This window comes from Leptodactylus fuscus, chromosome 10, assembly GCF_031893055.1.
Source record: "Leptodactylus fuscus isolate aLepFus1 chromosome 10, aLepFus1.hap2, whole genome shotgun sequence".
NCBI lineage: Eukaryota > Metazoa > Chordata > Amphibia > Anura > Leptodactylidae > Leptodactylus > Leptodactylus fuscus.
The window spans coordinates 17762359-17776338 of NC_134274.1; the positions used below are offsets into that span (position 1 = coordinate 17762359).

At 41.8% G+C, this 13980-nt stretch overlaps 1 protein-coding gene across 1 annotated transcript in view; it reads left to right on the plus strand.

Moving 5' to 3' along the window:
* LOC142183588 (alpha-2-macroglobulin-like protein 1) overlaps positions 1-13980 on the plus strand; it is a 31374-nt gene that overhangs the window by 10164 nt on the left and 7230 nt on the right. The window contains exons 11-24 of the mRNA XM_075258720.1: positions 755-916; positions 2021-2254; positions 2415-2478; positions 3265-3410; positions 3628-3777; positions 3915-4049; positions 4970-5045; positions 5520-5649; positions 9577-9802; positions 9885-10011; positions 10667-10788; positions 11842-11893; positions 12174-12248; positions 12693-12869. Of these exons, the coding sequence (XP_075114821.1) occupies positions 755-916; positions 2021-2254; positions 2415-2478; positions 3265-3410; positions 3628-3777; positions 3915-4049; positions 4970-5045; positions 5520-5649; positions 9577-9802; positions 9885-10011; positions 10667-10788; positions 11842-11893; positions 12174-12248; positions 12693-12869 (1876 nt within the window). The remainder of the gene's footprint in view (positions 1-754; positions 917-2020; positions 2255-2414; positions 2479-3264; positions 3411-3627; positions 3778-3914; positions 4050-4969; positions 5046-5519; positions 5650-9576; positions 9803-9884; positions 10012-10666; positions 10789-11841; positions 11894-12173; positions 12249-12692; positions 12870-13980) is intronic.

Consider the following 13980-nt stretch of genomic DNA (forward strand, 5'->3'; position numbering starts at 1 on the left):
CCTTGCAAAAACAGGGAGAACATACAAACTCCTTGCAGTTGTTGTTCCTGGTGGGGTTCAAACCCAGGACTCCAGCACTGCAAGGCTGCAGTGCTAACCACTGAGCCATGTTGCCCCCTATCTCCTGCATATATCTGACAATGTGGGACTCATTGTACATTGTGCTTTTTAAGTGTTCCCTGTGGCAAATCCATGGTGTACAATTTTCCCCCACATACTTAGATGTATGAAGGCCTGAGGTAGCACTTTAGGTAACCTCCTACCTATGCCTACCTCAGTGGCGTAACTAGGACTGGCAGGACCCCAAGGTGTACATTTGACATAATGACGCTGGCCTGGGTCAGGTAACGTCTCTGATGTTACCAAACAGGCCAAAGCCTGCCAGAGCCCAGGAGAGGTAGGTAACAGTGTTTTTTATGTTCCCCCACCTTCCCTGGGTCTCCGATCTTTATAGTCAGGGTCTGAAAAGACCCCAGAATATAATAGTGTTTAGGTAACAGCCTATCAGCACAAATCAGGGGCCCTTCGGGCTCCATAATGTCCCAGACCCTGTGACCTCGGTAGTTATGACCCCGGCCTACTTCTTGTCCCAGTTCTGCACTTGTCACCATAAACACTTTGGGTATGAATTTGCCCCAAGTCACAAGTAACATTTCAGCACCAATTGGTAAAAATTGGAAAGGAGATATTTTTAAGGACCGTGGTGTTCCTCAAAAAACTAAAGTAACCGATCTCTCTGTGTTTTTTCTTGTAGATGACTGTCACAGGACCAGATGGACGTCCAATGGCAGATGCCGATATCAAGTTGTATGTTAATGGGGAAAGAAGAGAAGAAATTTATACAACCAATAATGATGGGAGCGCAGGATTTACATTAGAACACGAGACCCTTCATGAGGACGTCATTCACCTTCAGGTAATAAACACAAGTAACAAATCATTACAAGGAGAGGTTTCTAAAAGTTGACATGACATGGATGGAACGTGTGTTGATCTATTATGTGTATAGTATCGGGGGTGTTTGCAATATCGGTTAATGTTAATTAAAATCTGTGGTTACCCTCTGGTTCCATCTGTACTGTGGGCAATTTTCACAGGTTAAGCCTTTTCTTTGAGGCCCATGTCTACCGAACAACATGACTGGAGGACTGGATCTCAAAAGTCGTGTTACAGACCATTTATCATCATCCATAGTTGGTCCCTTCCATCTGGTCTTAGCAAACATATACAATTGAGACTGATTTATTTTAGTATATAGCGTTCATGAGAATTTATGAGATCATCTCTCTCTTCGAAAGACCCAACATGTCCAGGATTTAACAATAGATGCACAATGTTATGTTTTCCCTGGGGGGCGCTCTGTTCCCCATCAGATTACAGCTGGTTGTGTTTGTAGTCCCAATGGGATACCCTGTGATCCGGTTAATTTTTGGGGAATACTCTTAACAGAGACATATAGCACAAAGTCGATAGCTCCATGGCAATGGTGGTCTCACCAGATTTTTTTGAGAAAGAGTTCACTTTGCTTACTAATCCCAAATACTTGCTGGGTCCCCCACCGGCCTTAGTAATAATGCTTCTACACATGTGACTATTACAGACCCTCACTGGCCACAGTGACTACCTCAATCTTGATACCTCACTTCTTCAGCCATTGATAGTGGTCACCTGTCATGTTGGCGCATATTTGCTGGAACTGGGTGAACAGAGACCAGAGAGGGACCCAGAAAGCATCACCAGTGGACAGGCAGGGGATTAGTAGGGGACTATTCCTACTTTTCTTATATTTTAATCATGAGTTCGTATATATATCCCTTTTATAGTGGTATTCCTATCTCAGATCACCATTCATAGATGTCCAACTGATGTTGGTCCTACCTCTAGGATTCACGCTTACCAGGCAGACATCTTCAATCCTGTGGATATGCCATTATCTTCTAAGATGGAAATACCAATTTATGTATAACACACTACTATTTTATATATGTCAATACGTAATAATTTTTGTCAACCTTTCTAGGCACAATACATTCCCAGAGAGCCATGGACAGACGATGTAGATCCTGCGGAAATGATGCCAGAGTACGAAGATGGCTACGCGTCATTGATCCGCTTTTACACAGGAAAAATTAGCCAAGTGAAAATCAGAAATGACCTTTATGTCTTGCCCTGTAATGAGCATGTGAATCTCTGGGCCGATTATGTCCTGGATCCTTCAGAGTACACCAAAGAGACCATAGTCTTCCAATACCTGGTAGGTGATAGAACCAGTGGTATACCCGATACTGAGGCCGGGGTTAGTCAGGACTCTTACTCTCACTTCTAGGAGTCCTGTCAACATTTACTTTCCCTTTCACTTAGAATCTTGCGTAACTTTTTTTTACATGAGTTTCTGTTTATTGTGTTTATCATAGATCATTACATTTGGAAGAATTGTCTCGAGCTCAAGTATAAGACATACGTTTTCTTCAAATGGAGGTACTTTCAAGACAATGTAATACAAGAAAGAAATGCCAAATTTCTAGCAAAAAAAATAAATAATTTTTTTAAATTAATTTGGCCTTTGTTGACCACTTTACTGCTTACCGAGCACAGCAATGTAGAGTATATGGTGGTAGTGTTTGGTAGTTCAACTCAATTCCATTAGATGAATGGGACTGAGCCGTAACATGACCATGTGACTGATGGACGTGATGTCAAGGGCCTGAAAAGAGTATGTGGAGCTCACCTAAGTGCCAGAAGCGCGTGAACTCCTATGGGGCTGGTGACTCTAGGGACTTGGTCGACCTCCTGGAGAGCTGAAGGTTGATGTAGAAGCGGAGGAGACTGTGGGCAGGAGAAGGAATCAGCAAGTAAATAGTGGCCGTTACCTGCTGGTAGTGGTAGCCTTGAGTCACTATTGGGGGCACTTACTCCATGGGGCCAATAAAGGGGGAGTATACTGTGTGGGGTGGAGCAGTAAAGCGGACATTTACTGTTTAGGGCCAGTAAAGGAGTCAGCATACCGTATGGGGGCCAGTAAGAAGAAAACATACCATTTTTGGGCAAGTAACGGGGGCTTTATATAGTGTGGGGTCAGTATAGAGGGGGTTTATCATGTAGGGTGCAGTAAAGGGGGCCTGTGAGCTGCCTGACGGTGGGGTGGGCATCAAACTTTACCAACCTCTTACTAAAGATAGCTTATCTGTATCTCAGTCCCAGAAAACTCCTTGAATGATTTTCAATGATTTTCTATAAAGTGTTAATATCTTTGATTTCTACCAGGCATGGCGAGCTTCTTCCCCGTTCCTGTTATGGTCAATTCTGACATGTCACCGGCAGCCACCATCTTTATTTTCGCTGGCCTTGACAATGGAGATATAATTGCCGACAGCATTAAAATCCCGGTCACTAGCTGCTATCCCAACCCGGTAAGTGTTATATCGCTTCAATTCTGCCCTGACGTGGCCGTAAATAATAAGGATTTTATAAGGTTTTACTGACCTTAACCCTAAGACCTACCATTATCCAAGTTGTACATAATACATTGTACATGACGTCCACCATATACCTCCAATCCTGTACAATGTATAACATATATTATATACCCATTGATTACTTTTTCTTTGGAACTTTTTCTCCTTAAAGGTTTCCCTTCAGTTTTCGGAGAAGCAGAATCTTCCGGGGTCTAGGGTGAATCTCCACATCAGCGCTTATCCGAACTCCATTTGCAGTATCCGAGCTGTCGATAAGAGCGCCGAGCTTCTGAAAGCAGAAGAGAAACGTTCGGAGGACGCTGTAAGTCGCCGCCATGTAGTCGATGTTACTTTTACTATTAGTTTCTATGCTCGACTATGGTTAGAAGTGATATAACATTACACCGGTGTCTGTAACCTTGGACTGACCTTACACTGATGGTCCTATTTGTGTCTTAGGTGAATGAACACTTAAGTCAATGGGATATACACGATTACCCTGAAGGGATCGAAGAGCTCCAGAAGTGTCCGCCTGGTTCTTCTCCTGCTCCTGTAGAAGCTTCTGAGAAACCTGATACGTACAGTTTTTTCCAGGTATTAGATCTAAATTTATATACTTTACCATTATCAAAGAGCAATATATAGTGACATCACCGTAACCCAGTGGCCATTGCACAAATTCCCTAGCCAAGATCTGTAAAAGGGGCCCCGGACAGAATTGCTTGTTAAGATGCCATCTACCACTCTGTGCTGCATCTTTATAGTGCATGCCTGCTATACATAGACCGCGCATGCGCAGCCTATGTTAGGTAGCCCATGATGTACGTCACGTGGTGGTGTGCTAGTCTGCCAATGCTGGGACAAAACAACATATTTGGTGGGTACGATTCTGCAATGGGTAAGCGTTCGAGGAATTTAGTAAGTGACTTATTACCTCTTGTAAAGCAGATATTACAGGGGGTGGTCCGCACCGGGTGTATAAAAACAAACCAAAAAAGTTACCGATTTTTATTACAGTTTTACGATTTTTTTCGGGATACTTCTACTCCCGGATGACCCCTTTAGTCACTGATGTCCTGATGTAGCGGTATTTGGTAGCTATGTATGTATAGAAATCACTTTTATGTTCATGGGGATAGGGAGAGATATATGTCTCGGGGTTTGTTCCTCTGGTGTTGTAAGTTATTGGATGTAGATAGAGATTTGTTTCCTAATTCGGGGTTGGGTCACAGCTTTGTCGCATAGAGCCATATATGATCCAATTCTAGAGGGAACTCAATGTGTATAGATTTATAGGACAATCGGAGAAGTATTAGTCTTTATACAGCCCATTGTATTGGGACTACCCAATTGCATAGACCGTTGAGTTGCCCCGTTTAGGTATAGAATTGTAGGGTTTTGGTAATGTGTCCTAGTAAATGTCATTTGTTCTGCAAATATATCTTAAATTGCTGGATCCATCTGCGGTGCACTGTAACGTGTCATATAGACTATACATTTCTGATATATTACAGCATTCGGGAATAAGAGTTGCCACCAACATCGTGATTCGCAAATCGCCAGATTGTAGGATTGAGACAACTTCAGATAGTGATAAGACAGGTAAGATGACATTGTGTGGAATTTTATATGGAAATTCTTGAATTGTAATGATGTTAGTGCCAGAATCCAGCTTACCTAATGTATAGGATAAGAGAAGCGGTATGTGCATGATACTATAGGGGTATATGGGGATTAGGACCATTGCATGTATTAGGGGAATAACTATAGGGGTACAGAGGTATCCCTCATACCTGGGTCCCCTGACCCCTGTGACATATCAGAAGACACCAGGGTTATATCCCGGATGTTGGTGGTCTTCATAAATGGACTGTTAGCCCCTATGTCTCTGTAACAATTCATGAAAATGATATATTAATTTCTCATATCGATGGCCATCTTCATATATCGGCGCAGCGGCATTGTCCCCATCAGGTGTCGCAGATAATACCGCCAGCTACTTAGCATTGACTTCACCGTCTACATACAGTCATTGCTGTTCTTATTTCCATCTCTTATTTCCAGTTTTGGAATCTTTTGCCTTTAACGCTGAACGCTTTATACTACCTGGTAATGAAAAAGTATTACTACCACCAGGAGCCAAAGTGCGCAGGAAATTCCCAAGTACCTGGTTCATGAACATTATATCGGTAGGGTAAGTATATGGCGAGAACCCCTTTAAGTTCTCCATTCTGCATATACCTTTATACCTTCCTTGTGTTACATTTTCAGTGAGTAATCCAGTAAGTAAAATGGCGGTAATACACACCATAGATGCTGCAGAATATTATTGTTATGGAATTGCCAGGACAGCAATTCCCCAGTAGCTGCTGGAAACCCTGGGGCGGGGCACAAGAGACAGTGAGCCCTAAGCTGAAGCCCCCCACTGCCCCTTCCTATTGACAGGCCCTATCCTACGTAATAGGCGGCAACTCGAAGACGATCCCTTCCTATATATGTGATACACAAAACACAGACAAGACGAAACAACAACAAAGGGAGGTCATCTAGCCAAGGGTCAGGAAACAGTCGAGCAATGCAGTGCCAAATCGAAATCCAAAAGAATAGTCAGAAGGGAAAGTCAGAGGTCAACAATGAGAATACAAGTAATGACAGCAAGAGAAGAAGCTAGTACGCACAAGGCAATAGCAAGCACCAATGTGAATGTGAGCCTAGAATAAATAGGGAGGAAGAACCCGCCCTGGAGTTGATAGGCGGATCACAGGGCAAGACTGAAATTAACTATCAGAGGAGCAGAGGGAAATGAAGGTGAAGGAGATGGGTGTGATGGAAAATCAATTACCAAGGTGAGGAAATAGCACAGTGTTCAGACAATGCAAGAAGAACCCAAGGAAAGAAATCACAGCCGAACACGCCTCTTGTGCCGCAGCATGTGGCCAGACAATGACGCCAAAGCCCGGACGGGCAAAGATGTTGCGATTATAATACAGACCATAGATGCTGCAGAACATTATACTACACATCGTAGGTGCTGCAGAACATTATAATACTGTTACGGTTCTGTGTATATCTTTAAAAATAATTTTAAACAACAGAACTTCTAGTCTGCAAGACACTGCAGCAATGTCCACAGGCCCAATGGTGGGTGGTTGGATGTCTGAATAGTCCTCTACCAGTTAAACTGCACTGGCAGATATGTGACGCGAACTTAATGTGAACAAGCTGCAAGAAAGCCCTGCCAGTTAACTTCACTGGACAGGTGCAACAATACAGCTAACACAGCAGGGCTGCCAAAGGTTAACAGTCACCCCAGGTCAGCCACTAAACCTGCTCCTACAACAGCCAGGACAGTAAAGGAAATTTTGACAGTAAAGAGGCTAAGAGCCCAAACGTGCTGCAACTCTATGGGCTGGAATAGTGTCTACTGCTCCTAACCCAGGTATATAGCTGGCAGTTCAGGACTTACTGGGTACTAACTACAGACCTAGTCTGAACCCCTGCCTGGATACTGGAGCCTAGTCATGAACTACTGTCCTTTACCAAACTTCAGTCTTTCTGATTCAAAGTGTGAGCGCCGAGCGGGCTTCGGCTCACACTTTTTAAAGGGAAGTCCCCGCCCAGTAGGGGCGGTGGTAGTGAACTCACCGCTCATGCCCAGTGGGTGAGAAATGGCACTTAGCCTGTGAGCGGTTCCAATAGGTCTGAGCATGCTCAGTAGGCTGAAAGCTGAACTTACACTCCAGACACCTCACTACATGAGGCCGAGGGTGAGGGTTAGATTGACCCACAGGTGGCGCTGTGTGCAGAGAGTGAACCCTGCGGGACCCAATCCTAACATACACACCATAGATGCTGCAGAATATTATAATATACACATAGATGCTGCAGAATATTATAATATACACCATAGATGCTGCAGAATATTATAATACACACCATAGATACTGCAGACTATTATAATATACACCATAGATGCTGTAGAATATTATAATATACACCATAGATACTGCAGAATATTATAATATACACCATAGATGCTGCAGAATATTATAATACACACCATAGATGCTGCAGAATATTATAATATACACCATAGATACTGCAGACTATTATAATATACACCATAGATGCTGCAGAATATTATAATATACACCATAGATACTGCAGAATATTATAATATACACCATAGATGCTGCAGAATATTATAATACACACCATAGATGCTGCAGAATATTATAATATACACCATAGATACTGCAGACTATTATAATATACACCATAGATGCTGCAGAATATTATAATACACACCATAGATGCTGCAGAATATTATAATATACACCATAGATACTGCAGACTATTATAATATACACCATAGATGCTGCAGAATATTATAATATACACCATAGATACTGCAGAATATTATAATATACACCATAGATGCTGCAGAATATTATAATACACACCATAGATGCTGCAGAATATTATAATATACACCATAGATGCTGCAGAATATTATAATATACACCATAGATACTGCAGAATATTATAATATACACCATAGATGCTGCAGAATATTATAATATACACCATAGATACTGCAGAATATTATAATACACACCATAGATGCTGCAGAATATTATAATATACACCATAGATGCTGCAGAATATTATAATATACACCATAGATACTGCAGAATATTATAATACACACCATAGATGCTGCAGAATATTATAATATACACCATAGATACTGCAGAATATTATAATACACACCATAGATACTGCAGACTATTATAATATACACCATAGATGCTGCAGAATATTATAATATACACCATAGATACTGCAGAATATTATAATATACACCATAGATGCTGCAGAATATTATAATATACACCATAGATACTGCAGAATATTATAATACACACCATAGATGCTGCAGAATATTATAATATACACCATAGATGCTGCAGAATATTATAATATACACCATAGATACTGCAGAATATTATAATACACACCATAGATGCTGCAGAATATTATAATATACACCATAGATACTGCAGAATATTATAATACACACCATAGATGCTGCAGAATATTATAATATACACCATAGATGCTGCAGAATATTATAATATACACCATAGATACTGCAGAATATTATAATATACACCATAGATACTGCAGACTATTATAATATACACCATAGATGCTGCAGAATATTATAATATACACCATAGATACTGCAGACTATTATAATATACACCATAGATGCTGCAGAATATTATAATATACACCATAGATACTGCAGACTATTATAATATACACCATAGATGCTGCAGAATATTATAATATACACCATAGATACTGCAGAATATTATAATATACACCATAGATGCTGCAGAATATTATAATACACACCATAGATGCTGCAGAATATTATAATACACACCATAGATACTGCAGACTATTATAATATACACCATAGATGCTGCAGAATATTATAATATACACCATAGATACTGCAGAATATTATAATATACACCATAGATGCTGCAGAATATTATAATATACACCATAGATACTGCAGAATATTATAATACACACCATAGATGCTGCAGAATATTATAATATACACCATAGATGCTGCAGAATATTATAATATACACCATAGATACTGCAGAATATTATAATACACACCATAGATGCTGCAGAATATTATAATATACACCATAGATACTGCAGAATATTATAATACACACCATAGATGCTGCAGAATATTATAATATACACCATAGATGCTGCAGAATATTATAATATACACCATAGATACTGCAGAATATTATAATATACACCATAGATACTGCAGACTATTATAATATACACCATAGATGCTGCAGAATATTATAATATACACCATAGATGCTGCAGAATATTATAATATACACCATAGATGCTGCAGAATATTACAATACACACCATAGATGCTGCAGAATATTATAATACACACCATAGATGCTGCAGAATATTATAATAGACAACTCACAACTGCATGACATTGTGATACATGTCTCGGATACTGCAGAACAATATAATATCACCTATCTCTCCTGTGCAGCCCCACTGGTCACCTGGACTATCCACTCCGAATGCCCGACACCATCACCCAGTGGGATACAGATGGCTTCTGCACATCAGCCGTTGGTCTTGGTTTTTCACCCCTTACAAGTATCCAAACATTTCAGCCATTTTTATTGGAAGTGAACATGCCCTACTCAGTTAAACAAGGGGAGATTTTTGTGATGAAGGGAATTGCCCTCAACTTTATGAGGCAGTGTATCAAGGTGAGAATGTAAAATACTTCTATATCATACATTGCAGGTCTACATGTACCCAACCTGGTGATATCTGATTGTTCTGTTATAGGTCCAGGCAACTTTGTACCGGTCTAAGGACTTTCAGGTGGAGCCATGTGACGGTTGCCCGTATACAGCCTGTCTCTGCAGTGATCCAACCTACACCTTTATATGGAACATCAGACCCTTAACCCTGGGTAAGAAATTTGGCTACTGCAGGTACAATGTAGCATCTCCCAATGGTCTCAGGGTAAGCAGGACATCACAGATTTTGGGTGCAGTCCCACTGTTTCAGGATTTTATGGCTTCATCACATCGACATCCTCTGTTTGTTAATGGAGTTGAGCCCAATGATGAAGCAGAAAGACATCTGCTCCTTTCTTCACCATTCAGTCCATGTCTCTGCTCTCACCAGTGTGGAAACAGATGGGGGCCATGTAGTATTGTCACTACATTGTGTCTACTAATCTCAAGCCCCCAACTGCAGAGGTCAGAGGGGGCTGCAGGGGAACGGGAGAGGGAATAATTCCTTTTATTAGGACCACATTTAGGTGGACATTATACTGTGGAACCACTTGGAGGGGGGCATTATACTGCCTGGATTCTCCAGTCATGGGGGGCCAATGAGTACATTGAATTCCATAATGCATGCTATGAGTGCCCTCTAGTGGTGGTGCCAGTTGAATTGTATTTAACCCCATGGCTTTACAGGTCATTTGAAACTGTAAACAGAAAAATAGATGACCGACACATATAAAGCTAAATTCATTTATGTCTCTTCTTTAGTTTAAGACACACAAAAATTTGGGAAATTCATAAATTCAACAGAATTATTTTCTCTTTCCATAACAGGAACTATCAATATCACCATCGGCATCGAGGCAATGAGCACTCGTGATCTGTGTGATGGACAGCAGCCTATAGTGCCCCCCAAAGGACACTCAGATATAGTACAGAGGCGACTTATTGTTGAGGTTAGTACTTGGAATTTCACATTCTTCAGATATGTTTTCAGACATTGTTTTATCCTTCTCAACTAATACCAAGTTTTGTTCTCCTTGGATAGTTATATGGACAATGGACAAAATTGGCGTGGTTTCTAGAAAAAAGGAGCAAATCTTTATTTATAGTCCCATAAATCCATTAAAAGGGTTATACCATCTTCGACACATGGCTTTATGGTATATCCACAGTGTCTTGAAGATATTAGTCCAAGCTATCACACTTGCTTGTTTTTGGAAAGCATATAGATGTGAAGTTAGAGTTCAATGCGTGCTGTGCGACTTTGGCACCAGGTGGGGTGGGATGACTGGGACAGCTGCAGACTTTGGCACCAGGTGGGGTGGGATGACTGGGACAGCTTCAGACTTTGGCACCGGATGGGGTGGGATGACTGGGACAGCTGCAGACTTTGGCACCAGGTGGGGTGGGATGACTGGGACAGCTTCAGACTTTGGCACCGGGTGGGGTGGGATGACTGGGACAGCTTCAGACTTTGGCACCAGATGGGGTGGGATGACTGGGACATCCGCAGACTTTGGAACCAGGTGGGGTGGAATGACTGGGACATCCGCAGACTTTGGAACCAGGTGGGGTGGAATGACTGGGACATCCGCAGACTTTGGCACCAGGTGGGGTGGAATGACTGGGACATCCGCAGACTTTGGCACCAGATAAGGTGGAGTGACTGGGAAGCCTGCAGAGAGCTGAAGTCCCAAAGTTGGAATCAGAATTTAAGATATATCCCATGGATGTGTAAAGTAGGATGCCTCTGATGTTTTGGGGATTTTATAGACAGTACTACGCAAAAATTTTAGACTGGTGTGGAATAAATACTACAATTTAAGAGTACTTTCAAAAATAGAAGTGTTTGGAAGAACCTTAATATCGAGTCCCTCGAAGAACTGTCTCTAAGTGTATCAAGAAGAGTTGGTGGAATGCAAAGGGTGGTCCCACCAAAAATTGATGGTCTGTACATTTCCCCTTTGTTCTTGCCTCTTGTTATGTCTCCTATTCTCTCTCCACAGCCAAATGGGGTACCAGTAGAAGACACTCACAATATTCTTCTATGCGCTTCTGGTAAGTAATAATGTTTGTCATATTATCTATTATTTTTTGTATTTTATACACTGGCTAGCTATGGTTCCTACTCCGAGTTGTCTATCTACAGTATAGACTAAGATGGCTTTCCTTATACACAGAGCACCTACAATACTAAGTATATTACAGATAGACCATGTGACGTAGTGTAGCTCTATCCTAAGTATGATCTAACATGGTAACTCCAGAACCTCCCTACACAAGTACATTACGTTTTATCTAATGGCTCTTCCTAAACCTACTATAATGTTTTTTCCAGACTCGCGTAACGTTTCAGTGGAGCTTCCAGATAACGTTGTACTGGGATCACAGTTGGCAGAGATCTCCTTCACAGGTATGAAGGCTGTTTTTGTCAGGGGCCTTCATTACATGGTGCTTCTTCGTATACAGTATAACATACAGTAGTGTCCGAGAGATTCTCATACATATAGATCAACCAATGACCATGAAATGTTGATCCAGAAGAAGTCAAAAACAATCCATCTTATCTTACAAATCTTATCTTAATTCAAAAACAATCCATCTTGACCCAAACATGGCAATTGGAATACATTATGCTCGTCTGTTCATTTCTTTAGTTAATGGGTGGTCCGTCTAGGGAATTATCTATTAATGGGTGGTCCGTCTAGGGAATTATTTATTAATGGCTGGTCTGTCTAGGGAATTATCTATTGATGGGTGGTCCATCTAGGGAATTATCTATTGATGGGTGGTCCATCTAGGGAATTATCTATTAATGGGTGGTCCGTCTAGGGAATTATCTATTTTTCTCTTCCAGGTGACATCATGGGAAAGCCACTACAAAACTTACATCATCTTATCCGGCTGCCAAAAGGATGTGGAGAGCAGAATATGATGGGATTCTCTTCGATTATATCAATTTTGTCATACTACAGGACCCGTAGGCAACTGACTGGTGAGATTATGGAAAAAGCAAAAAAGTTCCTAGAAGGAGGTGAGTAGAAAAGCTCCCCTAGACCCCACGTTCGGGAACCTCTGCTTCTTTGTTGCAGATTTTGCTGCGGTTTTTTGGAGCCAAGAATGACTACAAAAGGAATGGGAAATATATTAGAAGTTTTTATACTTCTCCCTTCTGTTCAATCCACTCCTAGCTTCGGCTCAAAAAACTGCAGCAAAAGCTGCAACAAAAAAAGCTGCGTTTCCGTGGGGCTTCAGCCTTACTCTTCCATGTAGAAAATGATTATCAAAGTTGTAGTGTCATAAACAATTAGGGATGTCCACCACCCGTGAAACACGATTATACTTTGGATTCTCCTAAGACCCCAGAGTACAATAAGTGGAGGCCTATGGGAGGTGAGTAAAAATAACAATGGTCCTCATTGTCCTCTGGTTGATGTCACATGCTCAGGGGTCACTGTTAATGTCTGTGACCGGGCCTCAGCTATCACATAGGGCATGCAACATTATGATGCTTGGACATCAACAAGAGGCCAGAAGAGGACGCCAGAGGAGAGATGAGGCGACTATAGCAGTTTATTATTTTACTCACCTCTCCTGGGCCTCCACTTATTATACTTTGGAGTCTGAGGAGACCTCAGAGTACAATGATGGCTCTTGAACAAGTTCGACCACAAACTGACTAGTGGGTCCCAACCAGCGCCGCACCTCCCATGAGGTGACCTGAAACGACCGCTTCAGGCGGCGCTATGCCAGGGCCCCGGGGAGGGCGGCATTTTTGCTGACCTAAGCCAGTCCAGGACAAGCTGTCCTGGACTGGCTTAGGGTCACCATCACTGAGCGGTGGATTGGGGAGGCCGCTGGAGCAGCGCTGCTCCAGCGGCCGCCCCTCACGCTCAGGCAGAGAGCAGGTCCTCTCCCTGCCTGCTCTGTGCCTGCTAAAGACACTCGCTCTGCTTGGCCCCGCCCCTTCCGCGTGGCCCCGCCCCATCCTGGGAAAGAGCGGCTTTCTGATGTCTGCCTGAGGCGGCAGAAACCCATGGTTCACCACTGGTCCCAACCTCAAGAATAATCACTGAATCTCATAAGGATTGGCCTATTATTTTGATCCATCCAAAACCTATATTCCTTAGTAATCTCAATAATTC